The 22,673-nt window shown below is 38.9% G+C and overlaps 1 protein-coding gene across 9 annotated transcripts in view; it reads right to left on the reverse strand.

Annotated features, from left to right (window-relative positions):
- Positions 1-22,673, reverse strand: part of NCOR1 (nuclear receptor corepressor 1) — a 240,883-nt gene that overhangs the window by 106,304 nt on the left and 111,906 nt on the right. For all 9 annotated transcript variants that reach the window (XM_049859791.1, XM_049859790.1, XM_049859789.1 and 6 more), the window contains 2 exons: positions 21,204-21,266; positions 19,416-19,555 (listed from right to left, as the gene is read on the reverse strand). In XM_049859791.1, the coding sequence (XP_049715748.1) occupies positions 19,416-19,555; positions 21,204-21,266 (203 nt within the window). The remainder of the gene's footprint in view (positions 1-19,415; positions 19,556-21,203; positions 21,267-22,673) is intronic.

A 22,673-nucleotide genomic window follows, 5' to 3' on the forward strand; every position in this document is an offset into this window, starting at 1 on the left:
GAAGAGAATGCTTTTTAGCTCAAGTAGATACATGAGGCTAAACGGGCAGCTCCTGTCCGGAGGTGAGATGAGAAGGCAGAAAGCGACAGGAGCAGGTTGAATAGACATGGGATATCCAGGGTGGAAAGGAGGAGTGTGTTGTCACATTATGCAACTAAAGTCATATAACGATGCATGTCTGAAGTTTTGTATGAGAAACTAACTTAAACTGTAAACTTTCACTTGAAGCACAATTAAAAAAAAAAAAAAAGACAAACCTTTAGACTGACAAAGAGAAAAGATGCAAACAACCAAAATAAAAAATGAAAGAGGAGACATTACAACTGACCCAAAAGAAACACAGCGAATTATGACAGAATATTGTGAACAACTGTACAGGAACTGGATAACCTACATGAAATGGACAAATTTTTGGAAGCACACAACCTACCCAAACTGAGTGAAATGGGAGTAGAAAATCTCAACAGACCCATAACAAGAGAATGAATCAGTAATCAAAAACCTCCCAACAAAAAAAGTTCCTGGACCAGACAGTTTCACTAGGGAATGCAACCAAACATTTAAAGAAGAACTGACACCAATCTTGTTTAAACTCTTCCAAAAGATAGAGAAGAAGGAATACTCCCTCATTCATTCTATGAAGCAAACAACCCTGATAGCAAAACCAGACAAACACACCACAAAAAAACTACAGGCCAATATCGCTTGTGAATATAGATTCAAAAGTCCTCAAATAAAATACTTATGAACAGAATCCAAGAGCATGTTAACAGTCATACAGCATTACCAAGTCTGACTAATCCAAGGACGTTTCACCAATAGCAAATCAATCAACTCAATACATCACGTCAACAGAACAAAGAAAAAGAACCACACAATCATCTCTATGGATGCAGGGGACGCACCTGATAAAAGCCAATGCCCTTTCCAGTTGAAATGCTCAAGAAGATTGAAAGAGAAGTTCCTCAGCATGATTCAAGGCATATATGAAAAGCCAATAGCCAACATTATGCTTAATGGATAAAGATTAAGAGCTTTGCACTTGAATCCAGGAACAACACAAGGGACCTGCTCTTATCACTTCTATTCAATATTGTATTAGAAGTCACAGCCAGAGCAACAAGACAAGAAAAAGAAATAAAAGGTATTCAGACTGGAATAGAAAAAGCAAAATTATCTCTATTTGCAGAACACATAATCCTATATATATAACCCCTAAGAGTCTGCTAGAAAGCTTTTACAGCTAATACAGGAATTGAGCAAAGTTGCAGCGTACAAGGTCAACTCAACAAAAATCAGTTGGGTTTCTATACATTAAACGAAACCAAAACCAAACCCACTGCCGTTGAGTCGATTCCGACTCCATAGCGACCCCATAGCACAGAGTAGAATTGCACCATAGAGTTTCCAAGGAGCGCCTGGGGGATTCAAACTGCCAACCTCTTGGTTAGAAGCCAGAGCCCTTAATCACTACCCCATCAGTGTTTCCTTCTATACATTAGCAATAAAAAATCTGAAAGGGAAATTATGAATATGATTCCATTTACAACAGCATCTAAGAGAATAAAATACCCAGGAATAAATTTAACCAGGGATCTAAAAGACTTATACAATGATAAAGTACTGCAGAAATAGATTAAAAAAGACTTAAGTAAATGGATATTCTGTGTTCTTGAATTGTAAGGCTTAATATTATTAAGATGTCAATACCAACCAGCCTATAGATTTAAAATTCCAACAGCCTTCTTTACACAAACGGAAAAACAAATTCTCAACTTTATGTAGAACAGCAAGAGACCCTGAATAGTTAAAACAATGTTGAAAGAGAAGAACCAAGTAGGAAGACTCACTTCCTGATTTGAAAACACAGTATACAGCTACAATAATCAAAACATCTGATACTAGTATAATAACAGACACATAGACCAATGGAACAGAATTAAGAGTCCAGACATAAACCCACACATCTATGGTCAACTGATTTTTGACAAAGTGCTAAGATCATTTAATGTGGAAGGAAAAGTCTCTTCAATAAATGGTGCTGGGAAAATTGGATTTCCACATACAGAAAAATGAAATAGGGTACATGCCTCACACCATGTCGAAAATAAATTCAAAATGGATTAAGCAGCCAAGTGTGAAAACTAAAACCATAAAATTCTTAGAAGAAAATTCAGGGACAAGACTGACGAGTCCAACTTTTAACAAAGGATTATCTAATATAACAACAAAAGCACAAACAGCAAAAGAAAAATAGGACTTCATAAAAATTAAGAACTTTTGTTTATCAAAAGAATTTACCAAAAAAGTGAAAAGACAAGCTACCAACTGGGAGAATATCTTCAGGAACTATGTATCAGATAAGAATCTAATAATGAAAATATATATAAAACTTTGATACGTTAACAACAAAATGACAAATAACTCAACTATAACAAAAAAAGGGCAATGGGCTTAAATAGACATTTCACCAAAGAGAACATTCAAATGGCCACCAAACACATGAAAAGATGTTCAACATCATTAGTCATCAGAGAGATGCAAATCAAAGCCATAATGAGGTACTATTTCACTCCCACTAAAAAAAAATTTTTTTTTTTTTTAAGACGGCAGTGAGTAAGATGGCTAAGATAAAAAAATGAAAATAGCAAATATTGGTAAGGATGTGTGGGAACTGGAACTCTTATCCATTGCTGGTAGAAATGAAAAATGCTGCAATCACTGTGGAAAACATTGTGGCAGTTCCTTAAAAAAACAAAAATAGAACTATCATATGACCCAGCAGTTCCACTACAAAGTTTATACCCAAAAGAATTAAAAGCATAGACTCAAACAAATACTTACACACCTAAATCGACTGCAGCACTATTCACAATGGTCAAAAGGTGGGAATGACCTAAATGCTCATCAACGAATGAATGGATAAACAAAACGTATATCCATACAATGGCATACTGCTCAGCCAGAAAGAGAAATGAAGTGGATACATGCTATAATATGGATGGAGCCTGAAGACATAACGCTGAATGAAGTAAGTCAATTCCATAAGGACAAGTATCCTATGACCTCACTTCTATAAAAAGACAATAGAAAAAAAAAAAAAAAAGACACCCAAATCAGGAAAGGAGGAGGAAAACTATTCACATCTGACATGATCCTATATGTAGCAAGCCTCAAATAATCTATAAGAAAGTTACTATAGCTAATAAATGAATTTAGCAAAGTTGCAGGATACACAGTTGACACACTGAAATCAGTTGTTTCCATAAACCAACAATACGTAATCTGAAAAGGAAATTAATGATTCCATTTATTTGAAATAATAAAATACCTAGGAGTAAATTCAATCAGGGAGGTGACAGATTTCCATAATGAAAAACTATATAAACTACTACTGAAGGAAATTAAGCCAGAACCACCGCCATCAAGTAGATTTCAATTCACAGCAACCCTACAGAAGAGAGTGGAAGAGCCCCGTAGGGCTTCCAAGGCTGTAATCTTCAGAGGAGCAGACTGTCATATCTTTCTGCCATGGAGCGGCTGTTGGGTACAAACTGCTGGCCTTTTGGTTGGCAGCCGAGCGCTTTAACCACCGAGCCACCAGAGCTCCAAATAGCCAATAAGCACATAAAAAGATGGTCAATCTGGTTAGTCATTAAGGACATGCAAATCTAAACCACAACCTCTTCTAACCCACTATAATGTGTATAATCTGAAAACAACAATGTTGGTATGTATATGAAGAAAATGTAACCCTAATCCACTGCTGGTGGGATTCTAAAATGGTGCAGCCATTGTGGAAAAAAGTTTCCCGATTCCTCAAAATGTTAAACATAGCATTATCATGTTGTTGGCAGGTGCCGTCACGTCGGTTCCGACTCATACCAACCCTATGCACAACAGAACAAAACACTGCCCGATCCAGCGCAGCCCTTACAATCGTCGTTATGCTTGAGCTTGTTGTTGCAGCCACTGTGTCAACCCACCTTGTTGAGGGTCTTCTTGTTTTCCGCTGACCCTGTGCTCTGCCAAGCATGATGTCCTTCTCCGGGGACTAATCCCTCCTGACAACATGTCCAAAGTATGTAAGACGCAGACTCGCCATCCTTGCTCCTAAGGAGCATTCTGATTGTACTTCTTTTAAGGCAGATTTGTTCGTTCTTTTGGCAGTCCGTGGTATATTCAATGTTCTTCAGGAACACCACAATTCAAAGGCATCAATTCTTCTTCGGTCTGCCTTATTCACTGTCCAGCTTTCACATGCATATGATGCCATTGAAAATACCATGGCTTGGGTCAGGCACACCTTAGTCTTCAGGGTGACATCTTTGCTCTTCAACCCTTTAAAGTGGTCTTTTGCAACAGATTTACCCAATATGATGCCTCTTTTGATTCCCTCACTGCTGCTTCCATGGCTGTTGATTGTGGAGCCAAGTAAAATGAAATCCTTAACAATTTCAATCTTTTCTCCATTTACCATGATGTTGCTCATTGGTCCAGTTGTTAAGATTTTTGTTTTATGTTGAGGTGCAATCCATACTAAAGGCTGTGGTCTTTGATCTTCATCATCAGTAAGTGCTTGAAGACCTTTTCACTTTCAACAAGCAAGGTTGTGTCAGCTGTATAATGCAGGTTATTAATGAGTCTTACTCCAATCCTGATGCCCCATTCTCCTTCATATAGTCTAGCTTCTCCTATTATTTGCTCAGCATACAGATTAAATAGGTATGATGAAAGAATACAACACTGATGCAGACCTTTCCTGACTTTAAACCAATCACTATCCCCTTGTTCTGTCCAAAGAACTGCCTCTAGATCTATGTAAAGGTTCCTCATGAGCACAATTAAGTGTTCTGGAATTCCCATTCTTTCCAATGTTATCCATAATCTGTTATGATCCACACAGTCGAATGCCTTTGCACAGTCAGTAAAACACAAGTAAACACCTTTCTGGTACTCTCTTCTTTCAGCCAGGATCCATCTGACATCAGCAATGACATCCCTAGTTCCACATCCTCTTCTGAAACCGGCCTGAATTTCTGGCACTTCCCTGTCGATACACTGCTGCAGCCGCTCTTTAAGGATCTTCAGCAAAATTTTGCCTGCATGTAATATTAACGATATTGTTCTATAATTTCCACATTTGGTTAGATCACCTTTCTTGGTAGTAGGCATAAATATGGATCTCTTCCAGTCAGTTGGCCAGGAAGCTGTCTTCCAGATTTCTTGGCATAGACGAGTGAGCACCTCCAGCACTGCATCTGTTTGTTGAAACATCTCATTTGACATTCCATCAATTCCTGGAGCCTTGTTTTTCGCCAATGCCTTCAGAGCAGCTTGGACCTCTTCCTTCAGAATCATCGGTTCCTGATCATATGCTGCCTCTTGAAATAGTTGAACATCGACTAATTATTTTTGGTATAATGACTCTGTATTCCTTCCATCTTCTTTTGATGCTTCCTGCATCGCTTAATATTTCCCCATAGAATCCTTCAGTATTGCAACTCGAGGCTTCAATTTTTTCTTCAGTTCTTTCAGTTTGAGAAACGCAGAGTGTGTTCTTCCCTTTTGGTTTTCCATCTCCAGCTCTTTGCACATGTCATTATAATACTTTACTTTGTCTTCTCAAAACGCCCTTTGAAATCTTGTATTCAGTTCTTTTACTTCATCAATTCGTCCTTTTGCTTTAGCTGCTCGATGCTCAAGAGCAAGTTTCAGAGTCTCCTCTGACATCCACCTTGGTCTTTTCTTTCTTTCTTGTCTTTTCAGTGGCCTCTTGCTTTCTTCATGTGTGATGTCCTTGATATCATTCCACAACTCGTCTGGTCTTCGGTCACTAGTGTTCCAAGCGTCAAATCTATTTTTCAGATGGTCTGTAAATTCAGGTGGGATATACTCAAGGTCATATTTTGGCTCTCGTGGACTTGTTCTGATCTCCTTCACTTTCAGCTTGAACTTGCATATGAGCAATTGATGGCCTGTTCCACAGTCGGCCCCTGGCCCTATTCTGACTGATGATATTGAGCTTTTCCATCGTCTCTTTCCACAGTTGTAGTCAATTTGATTTCTGTGTGTTCCGTCTGGCGAGGTCCATGCGTATAGTCGCCGTTTGTGTTGGTGAACGAACGTATTTGCAATGAAGAAGTCATTGGTCTTGAAAAATTCTATCACCCTATCTCCGGCATTGTTTCTATCTTCGTTTCCAACTTTTGCATTCCAATCACCAGTAATTATCAATACATCTTGACTGCACGTTCGATCAATTTCAGACTGCAGCAGCTGATAAAAATATTCTATTTCGACAACTTTGATCCTAGTGGTTGGTGTGTAAATTTGAACAATAGTTGTATTGACTGGTCTTCCTTGTAGGTGTATGGATATTATCCTATCACTGACAGCGTTGTACTTCAGCATAGATCTTGAAATGTTCTTTTTGACGATGAATTCAACACCATTCCTCATCAAGTTTTCATTTCCAGCATTGTAGACTATATGATTGTCAGATTCAAAAAGGCCAATACCAGTCCATTTCAGCTCACTAATTAATGCCTAAGATATCGATGCTTATGTATTCCATTTCATTTTTGACGATTTCCAATTTTCCTAGATTCATACTTCGTACATTCCAGGTTCCGATTATTAATGGATGTTTGCAGCTCTTTCTTAGCGTTTTGAGTCGTGCCACATTAGCAAATGAAGGTCCTGAAAGCTTTACTCCATCCACGTCATCAAGATCAACTCTACTTTGAAGGGGCAGCTCTTCCCCAGTCATATTTTAATGCCTTCCAACCTGAGGGGCTCATCTTCCAGCACTGTATCAGACAATGTTCTGCTGCTATTCGTAAGGTTTTCACTGGCTAGTGCTTTCAGAAGTAAACTGACTGCCAGGTCCTTCTTCCTAGTCTGTCTTCGTCTGGAAGCTCAGCTGAAACCTGTCTGCCATGGGTGACCCTGCTGGTATCTGCATACTGGTGGCATAGCTTCCAGCATTACCACAACACACAATCCCCCACAGTACGACAAACTGAGAGACATATGGGGGAGCATTACCATATAACCCAGCAACTCCACTACTAGGTATATACGCCCGAAAATTGAAAACGGGAACTCAAACAGATACTGGTACAGCAACGTTCACTGCAGTATTATTTATAATAGCCAAAAGGTGGAAACAATCAAACCACTCATCAACAGGTGGGCAAGAATACTACTCAGCCATAACGATAAATGAAATTCTGATTCATACTACACCATCAAACCAAAAACCAAATCCGTTGCCACCAAGTTGAATCCGACTCATAGCGACCCTACATGACATAGATGAACCACAGTGAAATAAAACTTTAAGAAATGGGGGGGGAACCATATTTTGTCTGCCAGTCATTCTTTCAATAATATTAATTTCAATGACTTTATTTTCGCTTAAAAATGGTACTCCATGAGAAAAGCAGCTAGTTCAGCTTGTAACTCAATCCCAAAAGTGCTTTCCTTGAGACAATCATCATATTTTGGTATACAGCAAAAGAGCTTTATATGTACTTCCCATTTCACCATACAGAGTATTAAAAGATGTCTACTTAATTAGTTTTAATAAATCCTGACCCTTAAGTTTTACTGGTTCATCAAAGACATTCCTAAGTGAAACTGGATTTTGTTTTTTTAATTGCTTGGGGATGATGAACACATTGACTTCTAGCACAGTTTTGGGCCCTATCAAGATGTCAATACTACGGAAAGCTCTCTACAGATTCAACGCAATCTATATCAAATTTCAACAGCCTTCTTTGCAGCAGTGGAAAAGTCAATCCTCAAATTTATATGGAACTGAAAGGGGTCCCAAATAGCCAAAACAATCTTCAAAAAGGGGAACAAGGTAGGAGGTGTGTCTTAGTCATCTAGTGCTGCTGTAACAGAAATACCACAAAGGATGGTTTTAACAAGGAGAAGTTTATTTCCTCACAGCAAATTAGGCTAAAAGTCCAAATTCAGGGTGTCAGCTCCACGGGAAGGCTTTCTCTCTCTGTTGGCCTTCTCATCAATCTTCCCCAGGCTAGGAGCTTCTCTGCACAGGCACCCCGGGTTCAAAGGACTGGCTCTGCTCCAGCACTGCTTTCTTGGTGGTATCAGGTTCCAATCTCTGATTGCTTCCCTTCCTTTTATCTCTTAAGAGATAACAGGTAATACAGGCCACACCCCAGGGCAACTCCCTTTACACTGCATCAGGGATGTGACCTGGATAAGGGTGGTGTTACAATCCCACCCTCATCCTCTTTCACATAAAATTAAAATCACAAAATGGAGGACAACCACACAATACTGGCAGTCAGGGCCTAACCAAGACAACATATATTTTTGGGGGGCACAATTCAATGCATGACAAGGCACCGGCAATTTTACCCATCATTGCTTTGACACCATCAATTCAAGTCTCAAAAGAGAGAAAACAAGCAAATAACATCTTTTTTTTTTTTTTTTTCAATTGAAGTTTAGATGAAGGTTTACAGAACCAGTTTCTCATCAAACAATACACCACTGTTCTATGACACTGCTTAATAATCCCAGGACATGTCAACATTCTCCCTTCTCAACCACGGGTTCCCTATTACCAGGTTTCCTGTTCCCTCCTACTTTCCAGTCCCCGCACCAGGGCTGATGCACCCCTTTACTCTTGTTTTTTCCATGGTCCTGTTCAATCTTTCACTAAACGATGAACCCTAGGAGTTGCCTCATTACTGACCTGAAAGGGTGTCCAGGGGCCATACTCACAGGGTTTCCCCAGTATCTGTCAGGCCAAAAAGTCTGGTCTTTCTTTTTGAGTTAGAGTTTTGTTCTACATTTTTCTCCAGCCCTATCTGGGACTCTCTACTATGATCCCTGTCAGAGCAGTCAGTGGTGGTAGCTGGGCACCATCTAGTTGTACTGGACTCAGTCTGGTAGCGGCCATGCTAGATGTGGTCCATTAGTCCGTTGGACTAATCTTTCCCTTGTGTCTTTAGTTTTCTTCATTCTTCCTTGCTCCTGAAGGTGTGAGACCAGTGGAGTGTCCTACATGGCCACTCATAAGCTTTTAAGAACCCAGACGCTACTCACCAAAGCAGAATGTAGAACATGTTCTTTATAAACTCTGTTATGCCAGTTGAGCTAGGTGTTCTCTAAGACCATGATCCCCACAACCCTCAGCCCAGCAATTCAGTCCCCCAGGGAGTTTGGGCGTGTCTATGGATCTACCATGACCCTGCCTTGTACAAGCTGTACTGGCTTCTCCAGTATTGTGTACTGTCTTATCCTTCCCCAAAGTTATTGCTTATCTATTGTCTATTAAGTGTTTTTCCATCCCCACCCCTCCCCTCCCTGGTAAACATCAAAGATTGCTTGTTTTTTTTTAAATAATTTTTATTGTGCTTTAAGTAAAAGTTTACAAATCAAGTCAGTCTGTCACATATAAGCTTATATACACCTTACTCCATACTCCCACTTACTCTCCTCCTAATGAGTCAGCCCGCTTCCTCCTTCCAGTCTCTCGTGACAATTTTGCCAGTTTCTAACCCTCTCTACCCTCCTATCTCCCCTCCAGACAGGAGATGCCAACACAGTCTCAAGTGTCCACCTGATACAAGTAGCTCACTCTTCATCAGCATCTCTCTCCAACCCACTGTCCAGTCCCTTCCATGTCTGATGAGTTGTCTTCAGAAATGGTTCCTGTCCTGGGCCAACAGAAGGTTTGAGGACCATGACCGCTGGGATTCCTCTAGTCTCAGTCAGACCATTAAGTATGCTCTTTTTATGAGAATTTGGGGTCTACATCCCACTGATCTCCTGCTCCCTCAGGGGTTCTCTGTTGTACTCCCTGTCAGGGCAGTCATCGGTTGTGGCCAGGCACCATCTAGTTCTTCTGGTCTCAGGACGATGTACGTCTCAGGTACATATGGCCCTTTCTGTCTCTTGGGCTCATAGTTATCATGTAACCTTGCTGTTCTTCATCCTCCTTTGATCCAGGTGGGTTGAGACCAATTGAGGCATCTTAGATGGCTGCTTGTCAGCATTTAAGACCCTAGACGCCACATTTCAAAGTGGGATGCGGAATGTTTTCATAATAGAATTATTTTGCCAATTGAATTAGAAGTCCCCTTAAGCCATAGTCCACAAACCCCTGCCCTTGCTCCGATGACGTTTGAAGCATTCTGTTTATCCCGGAAACTTCTTTGCTTTTGGTCCAGTCCAGTTGAGCTGACCTTCTGTGTATTGAGTATTGTCCTTCCCTTCACCTAAAGTAGTTCTTATCTACTAACTAATCAGTAAAAAACCCTCTCCCACCCTCCCTCCCTCCCCTCCTCATAACCACAAAAGTATGTGTTCTTCTCAGTTTATACTATTTCTCAAGATCTTATAACAGTGGTCTTATACAATATTTGTCCTTTTGCATCTAATTTCACTCAGCATACTGCCTTCCAGGTTCCTCCATGTTATGAAATGTTTCACAGATTCACCACTGTTCTTTATCGATGGGTAGTATTCCACTGTATGAATATACCATAATTTATTTAACCATTCATCCGATGATGGACACCTTGGTTGCTTCCAGCTTCTTGCTATTGTAAACAGAGCTGCAATAAAAATGGGTGTGCATATATCTGTTCGTATAAAGGCTCTTATTTCTCTAGGGTATATTCCGAGGAGTGGGATTTCTGGGTTGTATGGTAGTTCTATTTCTAACTTTTTAAGAAAACGCCAGATAGATTTCCAAAGTGGTTGTACCATTTTACATTCCCACCAGCAGTGTATAAGAGTTCCAATCTCTCCGCAGCCTCTCCAACATTTATTATTTTGTGTTTTTTGGATTAATGCCAGCCTTGCTGGAGTGAGATGGAATCTCACTGTAGTTTTAATTTGCATTTCTCTAATGGCTAGTGATCGAGAGCATTTTCTCATGTATCTGTTAGCTGCCTAAGTATCTCCTTTATTGAAGTGCATGTTCATATCCTTTGCCCACTTTTTGAATGGGTTGTTTGTCTTTTTGTGGTTGAGTTTTAACAGAATCATATAGATTTTAAGGATCAGGCGCTGGTCGGAGATGTCATAGCTGAAATTTCTTTCCCAATCTGTAGGTGGTCTTTTTACTCTTTTGGTGAAGTATTTAGATAAGCATAGGTGTTCGATTTTTAGGAGCTCCCAGTTCTCTGGTTTCTCTTCGTCATTTCTGGTAATGTTTTATATTCTGTTTATGCCTTGTGTTAGGGCTCCTAAGGTTGTCCCTATTTTTTCTCCAATGTTCTTTATCGTTTTAGTCTTTATGTTTAGGTCTTTGATCCACATGGAGTTAGTTTTTGTGCATGCTATCAGGTATGGGTCCTGTTTCATTTTTTTGTAAATGGATACCCAGTTATGTCAGCACCATTTGTTAAAAAGACTGTCTTTTCCCCAATTAACTGACACTGGGCCTTTGTCAAATATCAGCTTTTCATACATGGATGGATTTATATCTGGGTTCTCAATTCTGTTCCATTGGTCTATGTGCCTGTTGTTGTACCAGTACCAGGCTGTTTTGACTACCGTGGCTGTATAATAGGTTCTAAAATCAGGTAGAGTGAGGCCTCCCACTTTCTTCTTCTTTTTCAGTAATGCCTTATTTATCCCGGGCCTCTTTCCCTTCCATATGAAGTTGATGATTTGTTTCTCCATCACATTAAAAAATGTCATCGGAATTTGGATCGGAAGTGCATTGTACATATAGATGGCTTTTGGTAGAATAGACATTTTTACTATGTTAAGTCTTCCTATCCATGAGCAAGGTATGCTTTTCCACTTATGTAGGTCCTTTTTAGTTTCTTGCACTAGTACTTTGTAGTTTTCTTTACACAGGTCTTTTACATCTTTGGTAAGATTTATTCCTAAGTATTTTATCTTCTTGGGGGCTTACTGTGAATGGTATTGATTTGGATATTTCCTCTTCGATGTTCTTTTTGCTGATGTAGAGGAATCCAAGTGATTTTTGTATGTTTATCTTATAACCTGAGACTCTGCCAAACTCCTCTATTAGTTTCAGTAGTTTTCTTGAGGATTCCTTAGGATTTTCTGTGTATAAGATCATGTCATCTGCAAATTGAGAGAATTTTACTTCCTCCTTGCCAATCCAGATGAACTTTATTTCTTTGTGTAGCCTAATTGCTCTGGCTAGGACCTCTAGCACAATGATGAATAAGAGCGGTGATAAAGGGCATCCTTGTCTGGTTCCCATTCTTAAGGGAAATGCTTTCAGGCTCTCTCCATTTAGTGATGTTGGCTATTGGCTTTGTATAGATGCCCTTTATTATGTTGAGGACCTTTCCTTCAATTCCTATTTTGCTGGGAGTTTTTATCATAAATGGGTATTGGACATTGTCAAATGCCTTTTCTGCATCAATTGATAAGATCATGTGGTTTTTGTCTTTTGTTTTATTTATATGGTAGATTGCGTTAATGGTTTTTCTAATATTAAACCAGCCTTCCATACCTGGTATAAATCGATCTTGGTCATGGTGGATTATTTTTTTGATATGTTGCTGAATTCTATTGGCTAGAATTTTGTTGAGGATTTTTACATCTATGTTCATGAAGGATATAGGTCTGTAATTTTCTTGTTTTGTGATATCTTTACCTGGTTTTGATATCAGGGATATGGTGGCTTCATAGAATGACTTAGGTAGTATTCTATCCTTTTCTATGCTTTGAATACCTTTAGTAGTAGTGGTGTTAACTCTTCTCTGAAAGTTTGGTAGAACTCTGCAGTAAAGCCGTCCAGGCCAGGGCTTTTTTTTGTTGGGAGTTTTTTGATTACTGTTTCAATCTCTTTTTTTGTTATGGGTCTATTTAGTTCTACTTCTGATTCTGTTAGTTTAGGTAGGCAGTGTTTTTCTAGGAATTCATCCATTTCTTCTAGGTTTGCAAATTTGTTAGAGTACAATTTTTCGTAATAATCTGATATGATTCTTTTAATATCAGTTGGGTCAGTTGTGATGTGGCCCATCTCGTTTCTTCTTCGGGTTATTTCTTTCCTTTCCTGTACTTCTTTAGTCAGTCTGGCCAATGGTTTATCAATTTTGTTAATTTTTTCAAAGAACCAGCTTTTGGCTTTGGTAATTCTTTCAATTGTTCTTCTCTTCTCTAATTCATTTAGTTCAGCTCTAATTTTTATTATTTGTTTTCTTCTGGTGCCTGATGGGTTCTTTTGTTGCTCACTTTCTATTTGTTCAAGTTGTAGGGACAGTTCTCTGATTTTGGCTCTTTCTTCTTTTTGTATGTGTGCATTTATCGATATAAACTGACCTCTGAGCTGTGTCCCAGAGGTTTTGATAGCAAGTGTTTTCATTCTCGTTGCATTCTATGAATTTCTTTATTCCCTCCTTAATGTCTTCTATAACCCAGTCTTTTTTCAGCAAGGTATTGTTCAGTTTCCAAATATTTGATTTCTTTTACCTTATTTTTCTGTTATTGATTTCCACTTTTATGCCTTGTGGTCTGAGAAGATGCTGTGTAATATTTCGATGTTTTGCATTCTGCAAAGGTTTTGTTTTATCACCTAATATGTAGTCTATTCTAGAGAATGTTCCATGTGCGCTAGAAAACAAAGTATACTTTGCAGCAGGTGGATAGAGTGTTCTGTATAATTCTACGAGTTGGTTGACTGTAGCAATTAGGTCTTCCGTGTCCCTACTGAGCTTCTTACTGGAAGTCCTGTCCTTCTCCGAAAGTGGTGTGTTGAAGTCTCCTACTATAATTGTGGAGGTGTCTATCTCACTTTTCAGTTCTGTTAAAGTTTGTTTTATGTATCTTCCAGCCCTGTCACTGGGTGCATAAATATTTAATCTGGTTATATCTTCCTGATCAATTGTCCCTTTTATCATTATGTAGTGTCCTTCTTTATCCTTTGTGGTGGATTTAACTTTAATGTCTATTTTGTCAGAAATTAATATTGCTACTCCTGCTCTTTTTTGCTTGTTGTTTGCTTGATAAATTTTTTCCATCCTTTGAGTTTTAGTTTGTTTGTGTCTCTAAGTCTAAGGTGTGTCTCTTGTAGGCAGCTCATAGATGGCTCGTGTTTCTTTATCCAGTCTGAGACTCTGTCTCTTTATTGGTGCATGTAGTCCATTTACATTCGGCGTAATTATAGATAAGTATGTGTTTAGTGCTGTCATTTTGATGCCTTTTTATGTGTTGTTGAAAATTTCATTTTTCCACTTACTTTTTTGTGCTGAGATGTTTTTCTTTGTAAATTGTGTGTTCCTCTTTTTCATAGTATTTAACTTTATGTTTTGTGAGTTATGTTTTTCTTGGTTTTTATTTTGAGTTATGGAGTTGTTATACCTCTTTGTGGTTACCTTAATATTTACCCTTATTTTGCTAAGTAAAACCCTAACTTGTATTGTCCTATATCGCCTTGTTTCCCTCTCGATATGGCAGTTCTATGCCACCTGTATTTAGTCCCTCTTTTTGATTTTTGTGATCTTTTACATATTGACTTCAATGATTCCCTGTTTTGAGCGTTTTTTTCTTTTTAAAATTAATCTTAATTTGTTTTTGTGATTTCCCTCTTTGAGTTGATATCAGGACGTTCTGTTCTGTGACCTTGTGCTGTGCTGGTATCTGATATTATTGGTTTTCTGACCAAACAATTTCCTTTAGTATTTCTCGTAGCTTTGGTTTGGTTTTTGCAAATTCTCTAAACTTCTGTGTACCTGTAAATGTTTTAATTTCGCATTCATATTTGAGAGAGAGTTTTGCTGGATATATCATCCTTGGCTGGCAGTTTTTCTCCTTCAGTGCTCTATATATGTCATCCCATTTTTTTCTTGACTGCATGGTTTCTGCTGAGTAGTCTGAATTTATTCTTATTGATTCTCCTTTGTAGGAGACCTTTCTTTTCTCCCTCGCTGCTTTTAAAATTTTCTCTTTATCTTTGGTTTTGGCAAGTTTGGTGATAATACGTCTTGGTGATTTTCTTTTTGGATCGATCTTAAATGGGGTTCGATGAGCATCTTGGATAGATATCCTTTCGTCTTTCATGATGTCAGGGAAGTTTTCTGCGAACAGATCTCCAACTATTCTCTCTGTATTTTTTGTTATCCCTCCCTGTTCTGGGACTCCAATCACATGCTAGTTATTCTTCTTGATAGAGTCCCACATGATTCTTAGGGTTTCTTCATTTTTTTTAATTCTGTTAATTGATTTTTTTTCAGCTATATTGGTGTCAGTTCCCTTGTCCTCCAGATCCCCCACCCTGCATTCCAATTGCTTGAGTCTGCTCCTCTGACTTCCTATTGAGTTGTCTAATTTTGTAATTTTACTGTCGATCTTTTGGATTTCTGAATGCTGTCTCTCTATGGATTCTTACAGCTTATTAATTTTTCCACTATGTTCTTGAATAATCTTTTTGAGTTCTTCAACTGCTTTATCAGCGTGTTCCCTGGCTTTTTCTGTAGATTGCCTTATTGCATTTCTGAGGTTATCCCTGATGTCTTGAAGCATTCTGTAAGTTAGTTTTTTATATTCCGCATCTGGCAATTCCAGGATTGTATCTTCATTTGGGAAAGATTTTGATTCTTTAGTTTGGGGAGTTGTAGAAGCAAACATGGTCTGCTTCTTTATGTGGTTTGATATCAACTGTTGTCTCCGAGCCATCTCTAAGATATTGTAGTGATTTATTCTATATTTGCTCACAGAGTCTTATCTTGTTTTGTTTTCTTTCAATATACGTAGATGGGCTACTAGATGCACTGTCTTGATTGTTGTAGCCCTTGAATCACTTATGTCCTATTACCAGCTGATTTGGGCTGTTACCAGATATATAAGCCTAAGAGTCCATTCACTATTCTTGAGTAGAATCTGATCTTGGGTCACCAAGTGTGTGGTGCAGACTGTCACCTATCCACCTAGAGAAGCAGTGGTGATACTTGTGTGCACCAGATTCTAGTAGCAGCCGGGTTTCACACTCCAGGGGGGCAGGATGCTGACAGGCTTCCCCCAGGTGCCAGTGAGGTAGGTGTGTCTCTATTCCTAAAGCACTTTGGTGGGTGGGCTCTGCAGCTGTACCTTAGGCACCCAATGCAAGTACCTCTACAGATTGGTAGGTGTCACCCTCCTTAGACCCCTAAGGCAGGAGGCTAGGTGGTCTGGGGGGAGCTTTAGCCCTCAGTTCCCTGTTGTGGGTCAGTGAGGGCTCTGTTGAATACACAGAGATATCAGACCTGGGAAACTTGTCCTTCCAGTAACCCGCTAAAACAATTACATTCGGATCCCTATCAGAATTGCTTTTGCATTATAACAGCCACCTTGTTCCCTGTAGGGATGAAAGCCCGAGACTGTGGATCACATATGTTTGCCTGGAGCTGGTTCTGTGTTTTTAGTCCAATTAGGGAAGGATTTTTGGTCCCTGGGTTTGTTGTAGCTGCTTCTCTCAGGCCAGGAGAATGGGTTAGAAAAGACCAAAAAGAAAAACCGCAGAGCACTTAACTCTCTGGCTCAGGAAATTCCAATGTTAATAAAGCCGCCTGGGAAGGGGAGGGGAGGGATCAGATAAATAGGAGAGAGAAGCACCCCAGAATATAGACAAAGTTACTTATCTTGTTTGGGGATGACTGTTTTATCTGAGATTCCTGAGGGGTGTGTAGCCTGTGTGCCTTGGCTGTGTCGAGACTGCCCCCGAGGGTCGGGCCTGCGTCCTGTGCTTGTGCTGTCTCAGAAGCTGTGGTCAGTTCCTCCGCTCCCAGTCCAAAGCCCAGAGCCAAGGTTCCCAGGCTGGGACGCCACACTCCAGGCTCCAAAACCAGTCGTTGCCTCCCGGTGACTTCTCCTCCTGTCAGCCACGTCGCTGCGCTGTCTACGTGCACTGGCTAGGCTTCCCCCGAGGTCACTTCTGGGGGCTAGGGCTGCGTCCCGTGTTTGCGCCATCTCAGGATGCCATGCTCAGCTCCCCTCCGCCCAGTCCAAAGCCCGGCACCAAGGTTTCCTGACTGGGACGCTGGCTACAGGCTCCGATAGCAGTCGTTGCTTCCCCGTGGTTGTTCGTTCTCAGTCTCTGTCACTCAAGTCAACACTTTAGATCTGTGTTTGATGGTCAGGGTTCGTAGATTGTCATGTATGTGATCGATTCGTTTGTTTTTCCGGGTCTTTGCTGCAAGAGGGATCTGAGGTAGCTTCTACCTAGTCAGCCATCTTGGCCCCGCCTCCCAAAACTGATTGTTTCTTTTTGTATGTAAACCTTTTCATGAGTTTTTACAGTAGTGGTCTCATACAATATTTGTCCTTTTGTGATTGCCTTATTTCACTCAGCATAATGTCTTCCAGATGCATCCATGTTATGTGATGCTTCACAGATTCATCATTGTTCTTTAGTGTTGCATAATACTCCACTTTGAAATCCTGGTGGCGTAGTGGTTAAGTGCTACGGCTCTTAACCAAGAGCTCGGCAGTTTGAATCTGCCAGGCGCTTCTTGGAAACCCCACAGGGCAGTTCTGCTCTGTCCTATAGGGTCGCTATGAGTCAGAATTGACTCCACAGCAGTGGGTTTTTTTTTTTTTTTTGGTGTGTATGTACCAGTTTGTTTATCCATCCATCTGTTGATGGGCATCTAGGTTATTTCCATCTTCTTGCTATTGTCAAGAATGCTGCAATGAACATGGGAGTACACGATCTATTCATGTGACGACTCTTATCTATCTAGGATACATTCCTAGGAGTGGGAGAGCTGGATCAAATGGTCATTTCTATTTCTAGCTTCCAACGGAAGCACCACATCATTTTCCAAAATGATTTTATCATTTTGCATTCCCACCAGCAGTGCGTATGAGTTCTAATCTCCCTACAGTCTCTCCAACATTTGTTATTTTCTGTTATATTGATCTGTGCCAGTAATGCTGGGGTGAGGTGGTATCTCACTGTGGTTTTGATTTGCATTTCTCTGATGGCTAGAGATCGTGAGCATTTCCTCATGTGTCTGTGGGCCGCTTGAATGTCTTTTTTGCTGAAGTGTCTGTTCATTTCCTTTGCCCATTTTTTAATTGGATTATTTGTCTATTTGTTACAGAGATGTTGGATTTCCTTGTGGATTTTAGAGATTGGACCTTTGATTTGTAATAGCCAAAAATTTTTTCCCAGTCTGTAGGCTCTCTTTTTACTCTTTTGGTAAAATATTTTGATGAGCATATGTGTTTCATTTTTAGAAGATCCCAGTTATCTGGCTTATCTTCTGGAGTTCGTGTGTTGTTAGTTATGGTTTGTATCCTGTTAATGCCATGTATCAGGGCCTCTAGCATTGATCCTATTTTTTCTTCTATGAACTTTATGGTTTTTAGCTTTAGTTCTTTGATCCATTTCGAGTTAATCTTTGTATATGGTGTGAGGTATGGGTCCTGTTTCACTTTTCTGCAGATGGACATCCAGTTCTGCCCATACTGTTTGTTAAAGAGACTGTCTTTTCCCCATCTGATGGACTTTGGGCCCTTGTCAAAGATCAGGTGACCATAGGTGGATGGATTTACATCTGGGTTCTCAATTCTGTTCGACTGGTCAACGTATCACTGTCAGCCTGTTTTGACTACCACGGCTATATAGTAGGTTCTAAGGTCAGGCAGTGCGAGTCCTCCTACTTTATTCTTCTTCAGTAGCACTTTACTTATCTGGGTCCTCTTCCCTTTCTATGTAAAGTTAATGATAAGTTTTTCCATCTCTTTAAAGAATGCTGTTGGTATTTGGATCAATATTGCATTGTATTTGTAGATCGCTTTGGGTAGAATTGTCATTTTCACGATGTTTAGTCTATCTATCCATGAGCATGGTATGTTTTTCCATTTATGTAGATCTCTTTTGGTTTCTTGCAGTAATGTTTTGTAGTTTTCTTTGATAGGTCTTTTACATCCCTGATTAGATTTATTGCCAGCAAATAACATCTTAATATTTTTAAGAAAACAGTTCTGACCTCACAGAATCCTCAAAAGGACTCTGCAGCCTTTGAGGACTGCTACATTAGAAATTATTTATTAAATAATTTTTAATAATCCTATACTCCCTCATTTTTTATATCCACCCCATGTAACCTTTCTCTCTGAAAAAAATTTTAGTATACCAAATCAACTCTTCAACATGATCAACAGAATTCCATCTAAAAATTTCAAATCACATTCTAAAATACTTATACATTTTCAAGTTCAGTCTACAGTAATTGAAAAGTGCTGAATCCCCATTATTATAATAGAAGCTTTACTCCTTGGGAAATATATAAATAGTCAACCTGTGCCAAAAAAACTAGCATGCCCTTTACAGATAAATGCATTAACTAAAAACAGCAGACACCCAAAAAGTTACTCTCAAAACCAATCTTTGAAGCTCAAAAAAAGCTATCTGTAAAGGTAAGTAAAAGATTCATCACTCCCAATATACTCACTTTCTGTTTATGCTGCTGCAAGAGGTTGTCAAGATTGTGTCGCCTTTTATAGTTAAAATAGAAGTTTTTACACTGAGCTTCACTTTTTGTTCCCACCATTTTGGCAATTGCTGCCCAGTTACGACCATGTTCAACTAGACCTATATTTTAAAAAAAGACCAGACATTAATTAAACAGATACCTGATATGTAAAAAAAAGGAAATAATAAAATCAATTTAATCACTGTATTCACAATCATGAAGAATGAAAGTGTGATTTCAACTGCTCATTTACATATTTCAATACTTACTGAAATATTTAGGAATATTAACACTCATTTACAGCTCTGTATTTTCCCCCCAAATTTAAAACATGCTCATTAATAGAAAGGCTCAACCTTATCCTTGCCCTTTATCTGCCATGAGGCTGGGACAATGCTGGACACATACTAGTAGTTCAAACACCGGTAACTGAGTGACCACGGACTTTCAGATACTTGGGAATAGTACAGCCATATGAACTTAATAAGGTAATCAAATATAAATGATTAATGTAAAGATGTAAGACTCAGCAGATTTATACGGAGACATTCATTTTTCAAGGCTGATACAAATAGGTCTTTTAATAATGGCAACTGGAAGGTCGCTTCCAAATCCTGCCTGATACATTTACAGGATATGAAAAGAGTGGTGACTATACAGTCATATATAGGTGATCTTTGCCTAAAAAAGAGTACTTTTTATATTACAGGCTAACTCAAAAAAAAAAAAAAAAAAACACTGCAGTCACCTATTTAATTCATCAGATTTTGATGATCGGATGAGAATAAATGTGAATGTTTCGAAAAGTTACACAAATTTAACAATTACTAATCATGATAAATAAACTTGAAATAAAAATACTTTGAAGGCAGAACTCCTTTACTTTGGGTAAAGCTGGCTTATGTGTGATTTTAAAATGTACCACTGATTATCTGCTAAGGAGAAAATAAATCTGAAATGTGTCACTAAAAGGTCAAATTATTCACAATAAATAATTTCTCTTTAGAACTACAAGGTAAATACTTAGCCCCAAAAGAGCTGCCTAATCTCTCTCAGAATTAACTACTAACTCCTTATCCAATTAAAAATTACAGCTCAATTTCAAATTTCACTACGTTAATAAGCAACAGCAAACACGAGGCCCATTAAGTTCCAGTGTACGCCCAAGGCCACACAGCTGTGAAAGCAGCAGGAAGAGGGTGCAGACATTTATCTGTCTGGCTATAAAGGTCAGTCTCGCCTCTGAATCACAGCGTAATTTCTCAGTGGTTTATAATTAGATGACTTACGTAGCTCAAACTGAGAAATTATTTACCATTCTATTAAATGAAACTTCTAAACAACAGAAATATGAACTTAAAATCAAAACTCCTTGCAAAACAATTTCGATAGCATATAATCACAATATTTTATTCTGGAAGTAAAAATAGCCTACTGGCTCTCTAGTATAATGACATTCAAAATAATACTAAGGAGAATCTTAAATCCTTAAAAAAATGGGCCCATCTTAAGGAGCACTGGGGTACCTTAATGGGTACCACACTATTAAAAGTAACTTTTTTTCTTGTTGTGAAAAATACAGTTAACACAACATTTGCCAATTCAGCATTTGTCACTTCTACAATTTCAAAAATAACTCTAAAGCTTACTTCTATATTCTATTTATCTTTTTGGAAAAGCTTTAAAAAAGAAAAATTAGTTCCATCTCACATGTTACTAATAACCCTTTAAAAAAAACCCTGAAGAATCTGAACTACTCTAATTTACCTTTTTTAGCAACTTCCATTTCTTCTTCTGTCCATCGAGAGGTCTCCACGGGCTCTGTAGAAACTGAAGTAAAAAGTGAGAACACATCAGGCAACAGGAAAAGCGAAATCCTTCATTCAGCAGCAACCATATAATCTGTGACTTATTTATCTGACCTAACACCTCGTTAAAGCATTTGGTAAAAGAAGACTTTGGAAATACAACGGTATTGAGCCTTTTCCTACCAAACTAGAAGAAAAAATTAAAGGCTTTTCAGTTTTGGTGGTCTTGGTCAATGTTCTTTAAAGTTTCACCCATGCCTACATGTTTCCACAGCCTTCAGCTTATCTCCCACAAACTTCCCCCTCGCCTGGGACCTTCCGACTGAGACCTACACCCTTCCCCTCCTCCTTTCCTGCAATGTCCAGGGAAGATACATCTCCTCCTAACCCTCACAGGCTCTTAAGTGCATTCCTCGACACCAGACATCATGATCTGAATCCTTTCTCTTTACTTTAGAAAGGAAATTGAGAATATCAGACCTGAAGTAAGTTCCTGCTATACTCTTCTTCTCAACTAATATAGTACTGCTATCTACCCAGGCACTCAAAGTATTAACCGACTCCTCAGATGAAATTTTTTATCCTCCCTTCCATTTACCATCACGTATCCAAGGATAAGTGCCAATTCTGATCTCCTGAAGCCATCCCCTCACCAGCTTAGCCACCGCACTCATAATGATGTCTTTCTAGGTGATCCTCTACTTCCAGCCCTCAGCCTAATATGACCTCCGCAACTGCTGCCAGAATTGTATTTCTGAAATACAAGTCTAATCAAGGCTCCCCTCTATTTAAAAACCTTTGTAAATATTCCAGTTTGTAAGCACAGAAGGATACAGTTCAACAAAGACTCAAAAGGATCTGTCCCAGCCTGTCTTTCCAGCCTCTTGTCTAGTTATTCCCTCATGTCATTCTTGCTATCCTCAGAACTGGTGTTTTTCCTCATACTTGACGTTATAGTAAAATTGGTACCACTGAGCTACTGATGGTAGTATTCATCACCAGCATAATCCTTTTACAAACTGACAAGACGATACTCAGTAAGAGAGAGAAAAATGTTTGGATTCTTGGACCCCGTATTCTATCACCTAAGAATCTATTCTTATGAAAAATAATTTACCAGAAAGAAAACTCTATGTAAAATTTTTTTTTCATTATAGTGCTATCTATATTAGTGTTTTTTTTGGGGGGGGGGCAACCTAATCATTCATAAATAGGGGAGTGGTTTAACAAATCATGCTTCTACAACATTTTGCAGTCATGAAAATTATCTAGAAACCAGAAAATTATTTATGATATATGGCCAAGTTAAAACATCAGAAAACAAAGTAGTACACACTCTAGGACTACAATTAAGAAGAAAAACAGTTGTACCAGGGTAGCAAGATTGTGGCTGCTGTTCTTTTTCAAAGACTTTGACATGAAAGTTTAA

The sequence above is a fragment of the Elephas maximus genome, chromosome 19 (genome assembly GCF_024166365.1).
Source record: "Elephas maximus indicus isolate mEleMax1 chromosome 19, mEleMax1 primary haplotype, whole genome shotgun sequence".
NCBI classification, from domain to species: Eukaryota; Metazoa; Chordata; class Mammalia; order Proboscidea; family Elephantidae; genus Elephas; species Elephas maximus.